General features: G+C 46.1%; 1 protein-coding gene across 7 annotated transcripts in view; it reads right to left on the bottom strand.

Moving 5' to 3' along the window:
- SCUBE2 (signal peptide, CUB domain and EGF like domain containing 2) overlaps positions 1–17,566 on the bottom strand; it is a 64,756-nt gene extending 47,190 nt beyond the window's left edge. For 3 of the 7 annotated variants that reach the window (XR_015552668.1, XM_087433241.1, XM_087433246.1), the window contains exons 1-4: positions 17,294–17,564; positions 15,893–16,015; positions 9,414–9,539; positions 4,646–4,780 (exon numbers count right to left, since the gene is read on the bottom strand). Coding sequence is in view for 6 of the 7 variants with exons in the window: in XM_087433241.1 (XP_087289367.1) it covers positions 4,646–4,780; positions 9,414–9,539; positions 15,893–16,015; positions 17,294–17,414 (505 nt within the window). In the remaining variant the exon portion in view is untranslated. Of the gene's footprint in view, positions 1–4,645; positions 4,781–9,413; positions 9,540–15,892; positions 16,016–17,293 lie in introns of all 7 variants that reach the window. The other 4 variants (XM_087433244.1, XM_087433243.1, XM_087433245.1 and 1 more) reach the window with 4 other exon arrangements.
- Positions 17,567–17,893: the final 327 nt, after the last annotated feature.

The raw sequence follows: 17,893 nt of genomic DNA, 5'->3' as shown, positions 1-17,893 counted from the left end.
CGATACACTGAAAAGAAAGCACCCACCAGGAGCCCTCTGTTGGCTGTGGAACCAGAGCCTGTAGACTCCAGGAACTGGTAATTCAGACTCTTACCTCTGCCATGTTGTTACCCGTGAACTGATCAAGAAGGCAATGAGAAAAGGAGAATCTCTCTAAGAAAATCTGCAAATGGACTGATGAAGATTCCCAACTTTTCACATACTCTTGAAGATGATTTTCAGAAAATTTCCACCCTCCTCTCCACCTCCACCAACTCCATACTTTGGAGGTGACTGTGACTACTGTATTTTGGCTTCACCACACAGACACCTGCCCAGGGACCTCTCTGTGTGACCACCCTCAGTTAGTCCCTGCGCCCTCCCTCAGTAGGCTCAGAGCACAACAAAACAACAACAGAGAGAACAGAAAGAGACCTCATACATGTGGTTTCCTTAGCTGCTGTAATATTCTTTTTGGGTATTCTATAATTTTCATTAGGCCCGATCTTGTGGTCACAGTGATAGGAAGGGGGGTGTTTTCCTGGGTGGTTTAACACGCATCTAAATGATGGGGTCATAGCAAAGTATACATCTATGTGGTTTGCCAGCATCATACCTCTTCTCAAACCCTTTCTCTGAGAACTGGCCACCTACCAGCACTCTGAAGGAACTATTATCACACCCAAGAGTATTCTCAAAAGCTCTGCTCAGTCTGTACTGCATTATTAAGTGTGTATTCACATGATGCTTCTTTGCATTTGTGCCACACCACACTAAAATATCTTTAAGAGTAGGGATTTTGTTCTCACTGGTTCTCTACTAACAAGACACTTTCTAGAACTGGAAGTAGCACTGCTCTAAACATGAGTACAAAAAGCTTTCATTCAACTTCTCTAGGATCCAACACTGTTTTGTATTGTGCCCGTAAAACCTTAGCCAATTGGTTCTAATGAAGTCAAAAGTCACCTCTCTCCAATTCTCACCACAGAGCCGTCGATCTATGCTTAACTGGAATGATTGTTTTAATACAACAGATGTCATTCCTACTCCAAAAGACAGCGCAACAGTTAATACATCCCATACTCTCTCTTTCTTTCTTTCTTTTTTTTTTTTGAGGAAGATTGGCCCTGAGCTAACACCTGTTGCCAATTTTCCTCTTTTTCTTTTTTCTCCCCAAAGCCCCGGTACATAGTTGTATATCCTAGTTATAGGTCCTTCTAGTTCTTCTATGTGGGACGCCGCCTCAGCATGGCTTGATGAGTGGTGAGTAGGTTGGCGCCCAGGATCCAACCTGGCGAACCCCGGGCCGCTGGGCCGCTGAAGCGGAACACACGGACTTAACCACTAGGCCACCAGGCTGGCCCCCCATACTCTCTTAAAACTATCTTATTTTTCCTCTGACAGTTACGAGCTGTTTGAACTCCAGCACTCAATCTGCTGGAAGTTGCTGGGATTCATTCACCCACGCCAAGGGCTGCTGTCAAGTAACACAGAAAGAGGCCTGCACTAGATTGGTAGAAAGCTTCTCTTTGCTCTGGGGCTGGTGATTTCTGAAGATGTTATTTGCTCCCAGTACCGAGATGGCACAGGAGGTGAGAGCTGCCTCTGGAAGCAGCGTCCTGTCCTCTTAGGAAGGCCCAGAGAGCATCACGTTTGTCCTTGGCTCAGCAGAGCATGTGAAATAACAGGCCCCAGGAGCACCCAGGGGTTGACATAACAGAACCCAAGAAAAGACAGCAGTAACACCTGCCAAGTACGCTCCCCAAACAGGTCAGCTGCTGCTGCTGCTGCTTTTTTCCCTCTGTTTACAAGTCTGTTAAGACATTTGCACAGTGACCTTTACTGCCTCAGAGCAATTCATTTACACAAGAAATATTTCTTAAGAACTGACTGTGTGCCAGGTGCCACAGGGATACACGAAACATTTGCCTCCTAATGTCATATCAAGACCTGAAGTTACCAGGAGATAATGGAGGTTTAAATGGCTCTGGAAATGCTGAGGGCTTTTCAAGAGGCGACCCCGAAACTTCAGAGTACGCTGACTCACCACAAGGCCACTGCTAGCAGAGGCAGAAGGATCTGGTCCAAACTAGGAGGCCAGCCGTGGTCCTGGCTCCCCCTAGAAACAGGCCTGGCGTCATGTTTAGTGTTGTTAGTTCACCAGGAGGGAAACAGCTCAGAAACATTAGAAATACCCCCATTCTGGTGGTCTCACTGAAGAATATTTCTGGAAACCAAATAAAAATATGCCTTGTGAACAGGGCAAGAACCTTCTGCAAAAGGGGGAACAGGACCTGGGAGCAGAGCCCCTTCCTTACTATGCTGACACCTTCCCCACTGCCTTGAAAAGGCAGCAGTACAAACATCTAAAAATATTCTCAGAGCAGACAAAACAAAAGAGGAATGCTCATTTTGAGAGCCTGAGCACCCATGAATAGGGACAAAGGCCAGCTGGGGCAGTGTGTTGCTCTCCGGCCTACCCCCATTACATGGGTGAAAACACACAGTCTCTTTATCAGAGCTTTAGGGTCTCTAAGGATAAAAAAAATCAATAGCTTGAGCTTTCCCTCAGAATCAGCTATTATGATCCCCTATATTGAAGAACATTCAGTAAATAATTATTAAAAACAACAACCATAACACTAGAAAGTAGTAGCTTACTCTGTTACCTCCTTTGAACCATTTTTGAGAGTATCAGCTGGGGGTTTTAAAGTCTATTTTAATACCGTTTCTAAGGGTTTAATGTGCACATGAGGGAGGAAATCCCAAAGGAACACTGTTTACAGATTGTTTTGTTTGAAGAGTCAAAGCCCTAGGATGGACGGGGTCTCGGTCACAGACCCCTACAATCTGTCGGCTCAGCTGCCATAAATTCGCCAGGCGATCAGGTTGGAACACTACAGAAAATGACAGAGAGCCCTTCCAGACCACAACCCAAATTCTCAGATTTTGGTTTTAGCTCCAGACAAATATGTTCATTTTAAATATTCTTTAGGGGTTCCAAGAATGTCTGAATTATAGAAAATTTAGAAAACACAGATTGGAGAAAGGAACTGCTATTGTATTTACTTCTGTTATGAGGAACCTGTGTCTGTAATCAGTCTGGGGGGCCTGCCGGAGGGGAGAAAGGGGCTGAGCTCCTGCATAGTCAGTAAGTGCAAGGGTAGGAGATGATCATAATCACTATGAGTGGCTTTGTGAGGGGGTGGGATTCACTGGGGGTGTTCAAGCGATGGCTTGACCTACAGGACCCCACCTCCCTCCCTGCCACCTAAAGAGAATGCCAGAGTGACTTCCCAAGAAGCAGCTTTGAGTAACCAAAGGGGCAACGCCCTGAGATCCCATCACTCGCACCACTGGCATCCCAATTCTGCCTGGAACTGAATGCAAAGCTCACAGAAGGGTCCACAGAACCCAGTAGGAAAATGAAACCCAACCGCTGCTCTGTCAAGGGCCACACCTGCATGAGATAAGAGATCCGTCTGATTAGAGCTGGTGTGTGACTGCCCTGCTCCAACACTAACCAGCAGGCTGGGGGATAAGAGTTGTCAAACCCACTGGCCCCTGGTGTTTTCTCTGACCATTCTTCTTAGTACCCAAACAGGCCTTCTAGTTAAGAATAAGGAAGGAGCCATCACTCTTGGACAATGAGGCAAAAATCATCTTCCACAAAGAAACCTTTGAAAAGTCACTAAAACCACAATTAAAACAATAAATCTACAAATCTGTGATTAAACAGTAGAAGAACTTAAAATTGCCTCATTCTTAAGTTGTGAGAGTGAATAAGCAGCACACGCTGAAAGGAGTTGATAGTCTAATATTCAGGGCACTTCCCTTAAAACAGGCACAGGCAACCCTGGGAGAAATACAGCCACCAAAATGTGGTTCTTTGGCTTAAGAAACAGCAGAGAAGAATTAAAAGCACGTCATTGGGGTAAGTGGCTGATTGGCCAACATGTACTTAAAGCCTCTCCCTCCCGGGCACGCACTGAACTATAGAGGAATAAAAAAAAGTATAAACTCAAAGCAGAGAGAATGAAAAGAAGGCCATCAGAAGAGAGTTTTCTACAAATTTATGGAGGAATGGAGGTGGCGACATAGGTGAAGGAAACCACAGCAGAGAAAGCCCACATCTGGGGAGGGGGTCCCCCTGCCTCTGGGAACCCCAGAGGCTCAGAGTTCAAAAACACCAAACACAGGGAAGGCCAGATCTGGCCTGGGGCTGAAAACAGGGCGATTCATTGAGTCTCCGTAGGAAGGCTCCAGCCCCCTCCCCACCCACCCAGAGCAAGGAGCAGGCTCGCACTTGGTGCTGTGGTTTGCAACACCTCTTTGAAAAACTTGGCAGATCATCCATTACATTTCTCCTGAGACACCTAGTCATGTTTGAAATGTACTCTACTTAAAGATTAGAATCAGAGAATGTGAGAGTTTGAAGCGACCTCAGAGCTCACCCAATCCAACTCACTTATTTTGCCAGGCGAAGAAACTGAAGCTAAAAGAACTTGCCCACGGTTACCCAGTAGCACAGTCTGGACTTGTACTTAAGCCTCCAGACTTCCTATACCCCATGCTTCCCTTCTAAAGTCATGGAGGGTGGGGGGATTCTCAGATGTGACCCTGCCCCGCACCCCCACCCCTCCCCACCACAGCAGAGCAGAGGTACCTTCTGAGCGGTGAATGCACGTGTGCTGATTGTCACTCAGGAAAAACCCCTCCTTGCAGCGGCACTCGTAGCTCCCCATGACGTTGACACAGGTGTGCTGGCAGCCGCCATTGTTGTCCAGGCACTCGTCCACATCTGGAGGGGCAGAAGGCTTAGTCTTTGTTTTTGTGACTGTTTCAAATACTCTACCCAGCCCGGCAACTCAGGGACTCTGACCTAGCAGAGACGAGGTCCCTGAATCACAGGAGCTCTCAGAACTTAAGCCAACGGGGCCCCCAGATGATTAACCCAGCCCTCACGGGTCTGGGGCTCACTTCAACAGGCCCTCCACATGGACGAAAGATAATCAGTGTGACAAATATTTATTGAGCACCTCCTCTTTCCAAAGCACAGTGCTAGAGGAGACAGTAAAATCTAGATGAGTAAGATGACATTTCTTCTCTCTAGAAGCATGCCTTTCAGCAGAGGGAAAGAGACAAATGTACAAGTAATTATAAGATAAAGTAAAAGGTGGTACAAAGGAAAGAGAGCTCACATCTGGTTGTGGGTCTCAGGACGGGTTCTATGGAAAAGCTGATGAAGGACGGGCCCTGCAGTGTATCTTCGACTACAAATCAGGAGAAGGGATTCTAGGCAGAAGAAAGGGCATGAACACCAGCATGAAGGCTGGGGAGCATGGAGTTTGTTCGGATAACGGTGGGTCATCAATTTGGCTGGAGTACAGGTACATGCAGGGAAGTCACAGGAGATAGAGCTGGGAAGACAGATTGGGGCCACACTACAGAGGACCTTGAATATCAAGCAAAGAAGTTCCTACTCCATTTAGGAGGCAGTTGGGAACCACTGGAGCAGGGGTGACTTGCGTTGGGAAGAATAAGGCAACAGCTGGGGGAAGCACACAGGGAAGGGAAGAATGGAAAGCCTGGGAGTCTGGCTTCACATGTGTACCTGAAATAGCCACGGCTGATGCTAGCTGGGGATCGGACCTGGGGCCTGGTGGGGGGATGCCTAATAAGGAAGAAATACAAGAGGACTGTGGGCAAGGTGCCTGTAGGGTGGAGAGCCATGTGGGCATGGGGTGGGGTGGCCAAAACATAGGGAAGACCAGCGCTGGGTATAGAAATGGGGGTGGAGATGTGGCTGGCCCCCACCACGGCAGGGACGTGATATGTGTGAGAATCTGACATTCAGGGCTAGGTCCGGCAGGTGGTGGGAAACCTGAGGCTGGTGTTGTAAAGACAGCTTTGAAAACCATTTACTTGTGGTGGCCTAATAAGGTGGTGGATGTGGATGAGAAAACCAAAGGCAGGAGTGTGGGAAGGGAGAGAACGGGAGCAGAAAGGAGATGACCAGAGGTAGAATTTGAGAGACTATCAGGGGTAGAAGGAAGTAGAGGAGACAGTAGGAGCCCCCCAGAGAAGAAGCCATCAAAAAGACAGAGGGGGGCTGGCCACGGGGCACAGTGGTTGGGTTCGTGTGCTTCGCTTTGGCGGCCCTGGGTTCGCGGGTTCGGATCCCGGGCACGGACACACACCACTCATCAAGCCATGCTGTGGCAGCAACCCATATACAAAATAGAGGAAGACTGGCTCAGGGCCAATCTTCCTCACCAAAAAAAAAAAGAAAGAAAGAGGGGACAGAGCCTGCCCCCAGTGCCATGCCCCCAGGGCGGGGTTAGGGGACCATCCTTCCACTGTGTCACATACTACCCTGTGCACAGCTCCATCAGTACACTTCCCACATTGCATTCTCAAAATCTTTTTTTTTTTTAATTTGTACCTTTCGACCCCTCAAAACCTTTTACTTATCCATCTCCACTAGACTGCAAACTCCTTGAGGTCAGAGATTTTTGTTTTACTTAGCACAGCCCTGGGACCTGCAGGTGCACATTAACTGTTCAATGCATGAACAAATAAGCAGGAGAGCCCAGCATCACCAGAGCCAAAGAAGTGGAAACTTCCAGAAAAGTCTCAGATACGACAGAGTCTCAAGAAGAAGGCTGATATAAAAGCAATTTATTTCCTCCAGCCTGATTTCCCACATGCCTATCACTAGCTCCTGGGCACATCCATAACAAGAAAATTCATATTTAAATATCTGTTATCTGGTTTCAAGCTTCAGATCTTACAGTCATCCATCCTCCCACACTACCAAGCAGATGCCCGTCTAAACCGATGGGACTCAAGCCATCCCCTAAAGCCTAACAAACTCGCCCTTCTCCATGCCAAAGGGTGAAGGGAACACATTCCAGAGGATGAGCCACGCTGGAACACACCTGGCCTGGGTGTTCCACAGTGAGGACTCACGGTGGGCAGGAGAGATCTGTTTCCCTTAACACCAAGTCCTGAATTGGTTTTGAATCAGATGTGCTCCCCTCTGAGCTGCCACACCCCCACTCCACATTGAACCCATCATTCCTTTTCTCCAAAGCAATTAGAACTGTCATTAAGTTGGATGATGCACTCTGATTGAATTATACACAAGAGTGTGTGTGTTCACAAGCACAAATATATATCACTAGGCTGGTAGTTTCTCCAGACTGTAAAACAGTGTTTCTCAATCCTGGCTGCTCGCTAGAACCCTGACACCTGGTCCCTACCTGCTGAGACACTGATATAACTAGTCTTGGATGAGACCGAGGCAATGGTGTTGTTTTAAACTTCTCAAGTGATTCTAATATGCAGCCAGAGTTGAGAACCACTGCCACAAAACTGAATAGCTATGTTGTGCTCCAGACACTCAATAAATAGAAACTGAATTCAGGCAGAGTGAGCTACGTGGAAGAGGTACACTCATTTTTCAGGCTCACAGGCATCTGGGATCTTGGAGCATGCTGGGTTTGGTGTCAGAGCTAAGTAGTGTCCATACTCTGCATATTCTGGCTAGTATATTTGTGGCTAATGTGTGGTTAGGGGCCGAGGAGAGGTAAGGGGTCATCCCAGGAAACTCCACTCCTGCAAAGTTTTGGCTCTGAGCTTCCTTCTTGTCACAAAATACTTCAGCCTTTTCTATGTGTGCTGGACCTGCTCTTCTCAATGTACCACTTTATTTTCTCGTGTCTTTCTTTTAAAGCATCCTTAGCCTCTTCAGATATACTCAGCAGATGCTCAGGATCTTTCTGCAAGGCAGATCCTTGCTACCAAACCCACAAAGAGACCCCAAGGAGGGGAAATGGAGATAGCCTGCTGAAATACCTGTGTTAGCAGCCAAGGCAAGGAAAGACTCCAGGCCTCAGGATCTCTGAGCAGGCCTTTCCTCAGAACCACCCCACCCAACCCTGGCCCAGGTCCCTAAGCCCTGGATGGTTTGGCTTGTTGTTCTTAGGTAGCTCACACTTCCCTCAGGCTGTGGATTCAGCACAACTATGGTGACTGAGTCTGCCATCAGATACAAATCCTCAAAATGCCATTGTTGGCAAATCAAAGGGAAATGTGAGATTTCCCTCAGAAAACGGTAAAAAAAAAAAAAAAACCAAAAAGCCAAAACACATACTGTATGCTTCCCAACAAATTACACACTAAAAGTGATTTCATTTTTTTGAGTTTTTAATGAATCTCAATTTATTGCTGCTCTCAGGATTGTCTCTCTAATGTGTCTTCTTGTGGTACTGTTGGCCTAGAAAGTCTGCAAAGGGGTTAGTGATCCCTCAGCCTTCAATCAAGTCTTCCTGACAGCTGCAGGCATGGAAGGCCAAGTGGTCTAACCAAAGCCTGACCTCTCACACAGGACACAGATAGGAAGGGACAGAGTCTACACCAGGATGGGCCAGCAAGTGACACTGAAGTGGATAAAGGTCATATGAGGAGTGCGTCCCAAATGGAAATACTCTCCTTCCCCAACACTCAAATACAAGTTCTTATCCAGTGACTTTTATGCTGATCTCAAATCATTTGATCAAGTGGCCACTCCCACTGCACCTTAAAGGGGCATCTGAATAGTGTTCCCACAGAGTCAGGGCCTAGCTCAAATTGCTCTTTGGCTATCCAAGTGGACATCAATGGATCAACCATATAGAGGGTCATCACTGTCAAAGGAACCTGATACCATCTGTCTCCCGTGATGTCCTCCTGTACAGCTGATAACACCAGCCTTAAATTGCAAACAGACCACAAATACCTGCCTGCCAGGTATCCTCTAAGACTATCCAACACTCAACCCTATCCAATTGCTTGCTGTTTCTAAGTTCTGTTTTATTCCCGGCATAAGGAACCAATGTAAACAATGCTCTTTGCAGGCCGTAACTCGGGGACTGAAACTCCAACAGACGTTTCTGTTTTGTGGAATACTAGGGGGATGTTAATGGAACATTTCTGTTTGAATTTCTCTCTCTTTCAAGAAAAAAGACAGAGGTCTACCTGGCTGAAATCCAAGCACACATTTGGAGTCTTCAGGACAAGTAGTTTTACCTAAGTTCTAGAATAGAGACACTTAGAGCATTAAAAAAATGGTTATAAGTTAAGACCTTTTTAATACAAGACCAAAGATCTTACAGCTGACAAGTCAATGCTAGAAAGTCAGTAAGTAGTAACGACGATGTGTGCCCATCTCCTTGGACTAATGGAGGATTTATATTATGAATGATCACATAAAACCTAAAACACTTTACCTGGTTTTCTATCAGGGAGTGAGATTTCTAGGGGGCCAGAAAACACAAGTCCTTGATCCTCTTTTTGTTTTAATGAGTATGTTTTCATCAAAGGAAAGAAAGGGGCGGGGGGAGCTGAAGCATAGGTAAAGGAGAATTGCCATTTCCAACTATTTTCCTTACCAAGACAATTATGACCATCATGAGCCAACATGAAGCCGTCAAAACAAGTGCAGCGATAATTGCCTGGAATATTCAAACAGTCATGGACACAGCCTCCATTGAGTTCGTTTTCACATTCATCAATGTCTGAGGAATAAAACAGAAGTAAACCAGACAAGTATTATGTCTTTAGAATGGAGATATACGTATTTTTTTTTTTTTTAAAGATTTTATTTATTTTATTTTTTCCCCCCAAAGCCCCAGTAGATAGTTGTATGTCATAGCTGCACATCCTTCTAGTTGCTGTATGTGGGACTCCGCCTCAGGATGGACGGAGAAGTGGTGCCTCGATGCGCACCCGGGATCCGAACCCGGGCCACCAGCATTGCAGCGCGCGCACTTAACCACCAAGCCACAGGGCCGGCCCGAGATATACGTATTTACCTTTTAACCAGGCATCTCACTTCTAGGAATCTACCCTAAAGATACATCTCCAACAATAGGAAAATAAATACGTATAAGGTTATTCACTGCAGCATTTGTAATAACAAAATACTAGAAACAAACTAAATGCTCATACATAGCAGGTAGTTGAATAATTATGGTACATTTACTCGATGCAGTATCATGCAGCTGTTAAAAAAATGAGAAAGATCTCTATGAACTGATTTGGAATGATTTCTAGAATATACTACTAAGTAAAAAAAAATCAAAATGCAAAAAAGTATTTGTAGTATGTTATCATCATGTGAAAAATAAGGGTATATAAAAAAAACACACACATGAAATTCCAGCAGACACTTTTTGCAGAACTTGACAAGCTTATCTTAAAATTTATATAGAAAGGTGAAAGACTCAGATTGGGAGGACTTTCATGTACTATAAAGCTACAGTTATCAAGACTGTGCGGTGTGGCATAAAGACAGATGTATAGATCAAAGGAACAGAATCGCGAGTCCAGAAATATACCCTTATATTTACGGTCTTTGATTTTGGACAAAAGCACTAAGGCATTTTATCAGCAAAGATGATAGTCTTTTCAATAAATGGTGCCGAGACAATTGGATATCCCTATGCAAAAAGATTAATTTAGACCCTTACCTCACACCATACACAAAAAGTCAACTCAAAATGGATCAGAGATTTAAATGTACAAGCTAAAACTATAAAGCTTTTAAGAGAAAATAGAAAGCTTCTATGAGAAAATCTTTGAAACCTTGGGTTAGGTAAAGATTTTTTAGATACAACACCAAACACACAATCCATAAATTTAAAAATTAATACATTGAACTTTATCAAAATTAAAACCATTTGCACTTCAAAAGACACCATTAAGAAGATGAAGATAAGCCACAGATTGGTAGAAAATATTTGCAAATCACAAACCTTATAAAGGACTTACAAAGCACCCTTACAACTCAATAATAGGAAAAGAAACAACCCAATTTTAGAATGGGCAAAATATTTGAATAGACATTTCACCAAAGATGATATGTGAATGGCCAATAAGCAGATGAAAAGATGTTCAACATCATTAATTACTAGGGGAATTCAAATTAAAACCACAATGAGATACCATTTCACACAGAATATATATTATAATTATAATAAATAAGACAGACAATGACAAATGTTGACAAGGATGTGGAGAAATGGGAACCCTCATAGATTGCTGGTGGTAATATAAGATGGCACAGCCACTTTGGAAAACAGTTTGGCAGTTCCTTAAAAGTTTAAACATAAATTTACCATATGACCCAGAAATTCCACTCCTGGGTATATATCCGAGAGAAATGCCAAATTATGTCCACACAAAGACTTGCAGGTGAATGTTCAAAGCAACATTATTTATAATAGGCCCAAAGTAGAAATAATCCAAATATCCATCAACTGGTGAAGGGATAAACAAAATATGGAATATCCATACAAAGAAATACTAGTCAACAATAAAAAGGAATGAAATGCCAATACAGGCTACAACATGGATGAACCTCAAAAATATTATGCTAAGTGAAAGAAGCAAAACACAAAAGACCATATTGTATGATTCCATCTATAATGAACTGCCCAGAAAAGGCAAATCTATAGAGAAGTGGATTAGCGGTTGCCTAGGGCTGGGAACAAGGATTAACTGTACACGAGCACGAAGGATCTTATTGAGATGAGGAAAATGTTTGAGAATTATATCATGTGATGGTTGCACAACTCAGCTAATTTACCCAAATCATTGATCTGTACACTTATTTAGAATTGGTGAATTTTATGATATGTAAATTATAACTCAGTACAGTAGTTAAAAAGAAAATACACATTTAGCTGCTTATTTGTGCAAAAGAAATATAGGAAAGATAAACCATAAACTACAGAGATTGGTGAGCCACAGTGTGGGAAAAGGGGTGGAAAGAAGGAGGAATGGAAACAGGTTATAGGAATAGGAGGAGGGAGTAACACTTCTCTGAGTTTTGTATAGCTTTGACTCAGAACGATAGTGATGCTCTACATACACGCGTGAATACATATATATGTACATGTGTATACATGCAATCAACCAGGAAGCAGGGACAGGGGTGAGGGGAGGGATAAAAAAATGGAATACAAAGACAAACAAATGAACCTAACTGTATTATAAATGAATAACATAACCACACTGATGGGGATGGGGAAGAAAATTACTAGCCTAAGTAACTTTGAAAAACAATATCTTGACTGGATATTGTGAGGCTAAGAACAAAAGTACCTGTATAGAAGTACTGTATCCTACTTAGTAAATCTGCTTTACTCACAGGGTTATGGATTAGTAATTCTGTAAATACTTTATGTGTATACTAGGATTGAACAAACAGGTAAATGTATTGCAGATAATCAGAACCCAGTTTCTCACTGTTGGAGAAAGAAGTTCTAAATAAGCAAAGTAGGAGATTAGAATGAATCTTGTGGTATTGCTTTGGAATTCAGAGTATCAGTGTAACTCACTGTTTTTAATATATATACAAATGGACAGATACAAGGAATAAATATAGATATGTGTGGGTTAGTATACATATATATTTTTTCAGGCTCTGTACACTAACAGGACCTAGGAGTAATGACAGCCCAGTAACAATGAAAACACCAAGCATCCGGATCTTGGCTTCCATACATCATTTTCCAGTAAAAGAACCAGGACTCCTTAGAAGTGGTTGATTCCAGGGCTGGGGAGGGGAAAATACAAGATGAGTCTGGAGCATCTTGTGATACCAGAAAATCAGGAATTTCTCAAAAAAGGATGTGGGCATGTCAGAAGGACATAGGAGATAATGTGAAAGAGTTCCCAATGGCTAAAGCTGGAACAATTTGAGCCAAAAATAAATAACTACACATATAATTAAATAAATACTCATACTGGCATAAATACATAAACACATAAATCAGTGCATAAATAAATGGGGGAGAGGGACAAATCTTCCTTACAGAATAATCCCAATTAACAGATGTATAAGGAAGGAGGGAAATACAAAATTACCAAAAGGCACACATCACAGTAATACTTGTTGCAGGCAAGATCCACAGTTGGATGCTAAAATTAATGAGCGAAGATTTGAGAAGAAACAGGATATTAGCATAGGCTGAAAGTGTCTGTCCCGAGATAGGTTTCTATTGCAAAGGGAGAAAATGGCAATTTTGCGGTGGAGAAACTCAGAATACAGCCTCTTCACCGGGTGATCAAGGTTAACATCACCTGTACTGGGACATGCAGACGTCGTGCAGCCCTGATGTGAGGCACTGAAAGGCACACAACCGCACTTCTGTAGCAGCCCCGCCAGAAGCTTTACCTTCGTATTACTACAGGTGCATAACCTCAGTATGATCACGAGAAAACACAGGACATTCTCCTCGTGTCAGTTCCTATCATATCAATTCTTATCATGAGGAAACATAAGGCAAACAAAAGAACTGAGCAGTACTCATCAAAAGTGTCAATGTCATGAAAGACCAGGAAAGACTGAGGAACTGTCACAGATGGGAGGAGACAACAGCTAAATGTCATGTGGGACTTTTAATTGGACCCTGGAAAAAAAAAAAAAAACATTAAGAAAAAACTGGTGAAATTTGAATAAGGTCTATAGCTTAGTTAATAGTATCGTGCCAATGTTAATTTCCTGGTTTTGAAACTATCGTCTGTTTTATATAAACTGTCCTCCGAACGTTAACGTTAGTGTAAGATAAGTGAAGGGTATATGTGAATTCTGCACTATTTTTGCAAATTTTCTGAAGTCTAAAATTATTTCAAAATAAAAAGTTTAAAACATAACACAGCTCCTTATACAAAGGCCAAGTTTAGATCCATCCTTGTTAAACTTGATTTAGTTCCCTAAACTGAGAAGTAAGGACCATATAATGAATACTGACCACTGAAACATCCCCTCCCCAAACTCTGGGATATAAGCAAAGATTATTTAGAATAAAATACCATTTATCTAAAGCCACATTATTTTTAAAACACTTATTCAGGGCCGATACTTTCATTTCTCCAACATGTTGGCAGAAGAAATCTGGTGGAGGGTAAAATTCTGGTCACTCTAGACAAACCCAGTTTCCAGCCTTGAACTTCAACAGGAGCACTGATGCTGGTGATGATCACAACACAAATGACACCATAGGTTGGACCCATGAGGCTTAAAAACTAATAAGTCAAGAAACACACAGAAAGGAGTTATATCTTTGAATATCTATATCTTCGAATCCTTGCAATCTTCATTTTCTCTCTTTTTCCTTCTTGTAAGAAAACTTCCACTTCTAGACTCCTGTACCAAGAAATCCAAACTAAACAAGGACCTCCTTACTAAGTTTATAAATAGTACAGGTATTCAAAAGATCAAATCCTTCTAGGGTTTTAGTTTAAAACAACAGTACAAAGAATATATGCTCCCTGTTAACAGTGATTACCTGTGGATAAAGGAATAGAAGGGTCTCTAATTTGCTATTTGATACATTTTTGTATTGTTTGACTTTTTATAACAATAATCATATATTATTTAAAACCAATTTAAATATACAAAAGCAACAATTCCAATCATTAGTTATTTTAAACTAAATAGTAGACTTTTCGACTATAAACTGTCAGCAATTCAATTTCATTTGTGATATGTCAAACCCAAAGGCCAAGAATGAAGAAACTCTTGCCACTTGTCATTCAACATCATTTACTAAATATGTATGTATCTAAAAGAAGTCATGGCACAGTTTCTGCCCCCAGAGAGTATACAGTGAGCCGAGGACATAGTGAAAAAGTGAACATGGGTACCAACATGCGTGAATTCCGGTACTGTAAATAGAAGGTTTAATATGGTGAGGTGTGGCATGGAGGAATGGGCAGAGAGATGTTTTGGGGAGAGGTAGCCTTTTGGCCTCCCATGACGTAGGGCAGATAGAGAGATGGCTGTCTGTCTCTGGGAAAATATGAACCTGGAGAAACATAAAGGCTCTACGGATGGACCACCAACCCCACTTGCTGTGAATTTGACCAGGAGCACACCTCCTCTGACGGGAGACGCAGGAGCTTTATTCCTCGTGCACAAAGGAGACTATAAATATGAGGATTTCTCACCCAACCAAAGCGGGACATCAGGAGGCTGAGTGAAGAGGAGAGATGTGGGGCCAGGGACAGAGCTCGAGTGGAGATCTGACTCTTTCACCCGCAGGCTAATTGTGTGATCATGGCCACAAGTCTTTTTCCCAATTCCCCTGGGTCTCAGTGTCTCCATCTGTAAAAGGAGGGATGGGATCGGCTCAGAGTCCCCTGAAGAGCCCTGCCAGCGCCAACATGTCGTGATTTCCATCCCTAGACACAGCCTCCAGCTATGAGGGTCCAGTGTCTGGCCAGTTCTGAACTCCAGAGTTCACGACACCAGTGGCCCAGAACACGAAATGGCAGAGTCCACCCTTTGGGCTCCCAGATCTGGAGCAGTAAGGGCTTAAAATATCCCTCTGCACACATCTTTCCAGGGTGAACTTGCAGCTCCAAATGAGGCAGGCCCTTAGTGTAGCTCTAAAGCTCGGCAGATCACAATGCCAAACCGCCCAAAGCCGTGAACAAGAAGGAGCCTCCGGAGCCTGCAGGGGAGGGCAGGACTCCAGCACTCAGACTCCAGAGCGAGGTGCGAACTGCCCCAGGGGCACAGGATCAGCCCTGCTCTGGCAGGCGTGGTTCTCCTGATCAATATGGCTATTGACTTTCTGCCCCCAAACTGAGTGGGACCAAAAGATACTCAAGCACCTCTTTTCCCTCTCAGAAGCTAGACAAAAGGACATTTCAGAGCCAGATAAAACCGTATGATCAGCTCTGGGGAAGAGCCGATGTTCCCAGTCCTCAAAGGCTCTGAAATGCATTTCAGAGAGTGGGTGATGTGACTTGGGGAAAGAGGCAGCACTTTTACCAACATGAGTAGCCACTACAAGAGCAGAGGAGGTGGGGAGCTTCCCCTGCTGACCCACCCACCACTGGTCCCCAAGTCACTTACCCTCACACTGCCTGCCCTCCCCTCGGTAGCCAGGCTTGCAGGAGCACTTGTAGGAGGTGAGTGTGTTCTGACACAGGGCATTGGTGTGGCAGTCATCTAGCCCTTGGGCACACTCGTCCACGTCTGCAAAAGAGCACAGCAGCTCCTAGTATGGCGCCCCAAGCCCTGCATGATCCGGCCTTGGCCCCTTTCTAGCATCATCTCCCACCAGCCCACCCCACTTCATGCCTCACCGGCTAAACTGCTTGGTAGCCCCTGTTTCCAGGCACCGCCTGTTCCCTCTGACTGGTATACCCTTCACCTTCTCTATTTGCCTCCAAGATTCAGGTCAGATCCACCTCCTCCAGGAAGCCTGCCATGATACTTGAGTGTAGGTGAGGTGTCCCCCAGGATGTGCTCCCATATTTATCTCCTTTCACAGCACACATCACAGTTTTCTCGCCTGTCTCCCCCTCTGGATGGTGCCTTGATTACAGACTGGGTCTGTGTCCCTGATGCCAAGCACATTGCCTGGCACATGAGTAGGCAATAGTAAATAAATGTCTGCTGTAGGGAAAGATCAAGTTGGCAAAAAAGCTCTGAAAACCGCGCAGTGTCTGTCAGCTTTCTCAGGGTCTGCGGTGCGGGGGGGAAAGCTTGCCCTGGGCTGTGAGCACACCATCCTGAGTTCTCAGATGGTGCAGAGGGAATGGTGCCTCCCCCTACAACTGCCCACCCTCTCAACCTGGAAAGCGGCCTTGGCAGAACTATGTCCTGGGTTGACACCACTCCAGGATGTTAATTAAAAACAAAAGTTTTGAAAGTATTGCAAGTCCAGTTAGCGCAGAATGTCCCAAGTACTTATCTCCGGGGGCGGAAAACCCAGGCTTGTTGCAGCTCACGGGTATTCCCGGATCCTCAAACAGCGGCTGTTCCGCAGATAGAAAATTCCCTGGAGCCGGCCCTGCAGCCCGCAGGAGAACCTCCTCGCCCCCAAGGAAAGAAGGAGCAAAGGTGCCACGACCTCACGGTGTGCCTCAGCGGGGCCGTCAGTTTCCCCATCTACACAAGGAGGAGCTGGACCCCAATATCCTCCTTCCTGCTCAGCCGGCGACAGTGTGTCCCTTAGGCGCTCTCCGGGGACCCCGGCGGCGGGGACCTGGACGGGAACTGTCATCAGCCCCGGGTCCGAGGCCGGGCCACGCACTCAGGCCCTGGGCCTTTAGCCCAAACGGCGGTGGCGCCTTGGCCTGGCCGGCGGGGGACGGCGGCGGGGGAGCAGGGGCCACGCGGAGCTCCCGCCGCCAAGCCCCCGGCCGGGCCCGCGCCCCTAGGGGCGACCCCGCTGGGGGACCCGGGACCCTCTTCCCGGGGCCGGCCCCGCCCGCGCCCTGCCAGGTGCGCCCGCGGCCGGACACTCACCCTCCGGCGGCCCCGGGGCGCGGCCGCGGCCGGGCGGGCTGGCCGCCGTGAGCAGCAGCGGCAGCAGCAGCGGCAGCAGCGCCCGGGCCGGCCCGGGACAGCCGCGGCCCGCGACCCCCATGGATGGCGCGGCGGCTGCGGGCGGAGGCGGAGGCGGAGGCGGGCGGCGGGCGGCGAGCGCGGCGGCGGCTCCGGGAGGTGTGTGCGGGCGCCCTGCCCGCCGCGCTGACACCCCCGGCCCGGCCCCGCCCGGCCCCCGAGCCCCGGCCTCATTTTCACACGGTCCTCCCCGGGCCGGGGCGGGCGGCGGGGGCAGTGCCGCCCTCCGGCCCCCTCCCTCCTCCTCCCGGCGCGCGCGCAGGGGGCGCGGCCGCGCTGGCCCGAGGGCGCTGTCAGCCCCCCGGGGGCGGGCCCCGCGCAGGCCCCGCGCCACACCCGCCGCTCCCGCACCCCCGCCCCGCTCCAGCCCTCGGAGAGCCTCGAGCTCCGCCTGTTTGCAGCGTCCTACAACTTGAGCCAGTCCCTCTTGCGAGGACACACAGCCCTTCTAGCCTGAAATCTTCGGACACGGCCCCCCCCCACGGAAAGTGTCCTGTGTAG

Source organism: Ceratotherium simum, chromosome 7 (genome assembly GCF_057802395.1).
Source record: "Ceratotherium simum simum isolate JZ-2026a chromosome 7, ASM5780239v1, whole genome shotgun sequence".
Lineage (NCBI taxonomy): Eukaryota > Metazoa > Chordata > Mammalia > Perissodactyla > Rhinocerotidae > Ceratotherium > Ceratotherium simum.
Note: the sequence above shows the minus strand (reverse complement) of the source record. Positions and strands in the feature narration are given on the sequence as shown.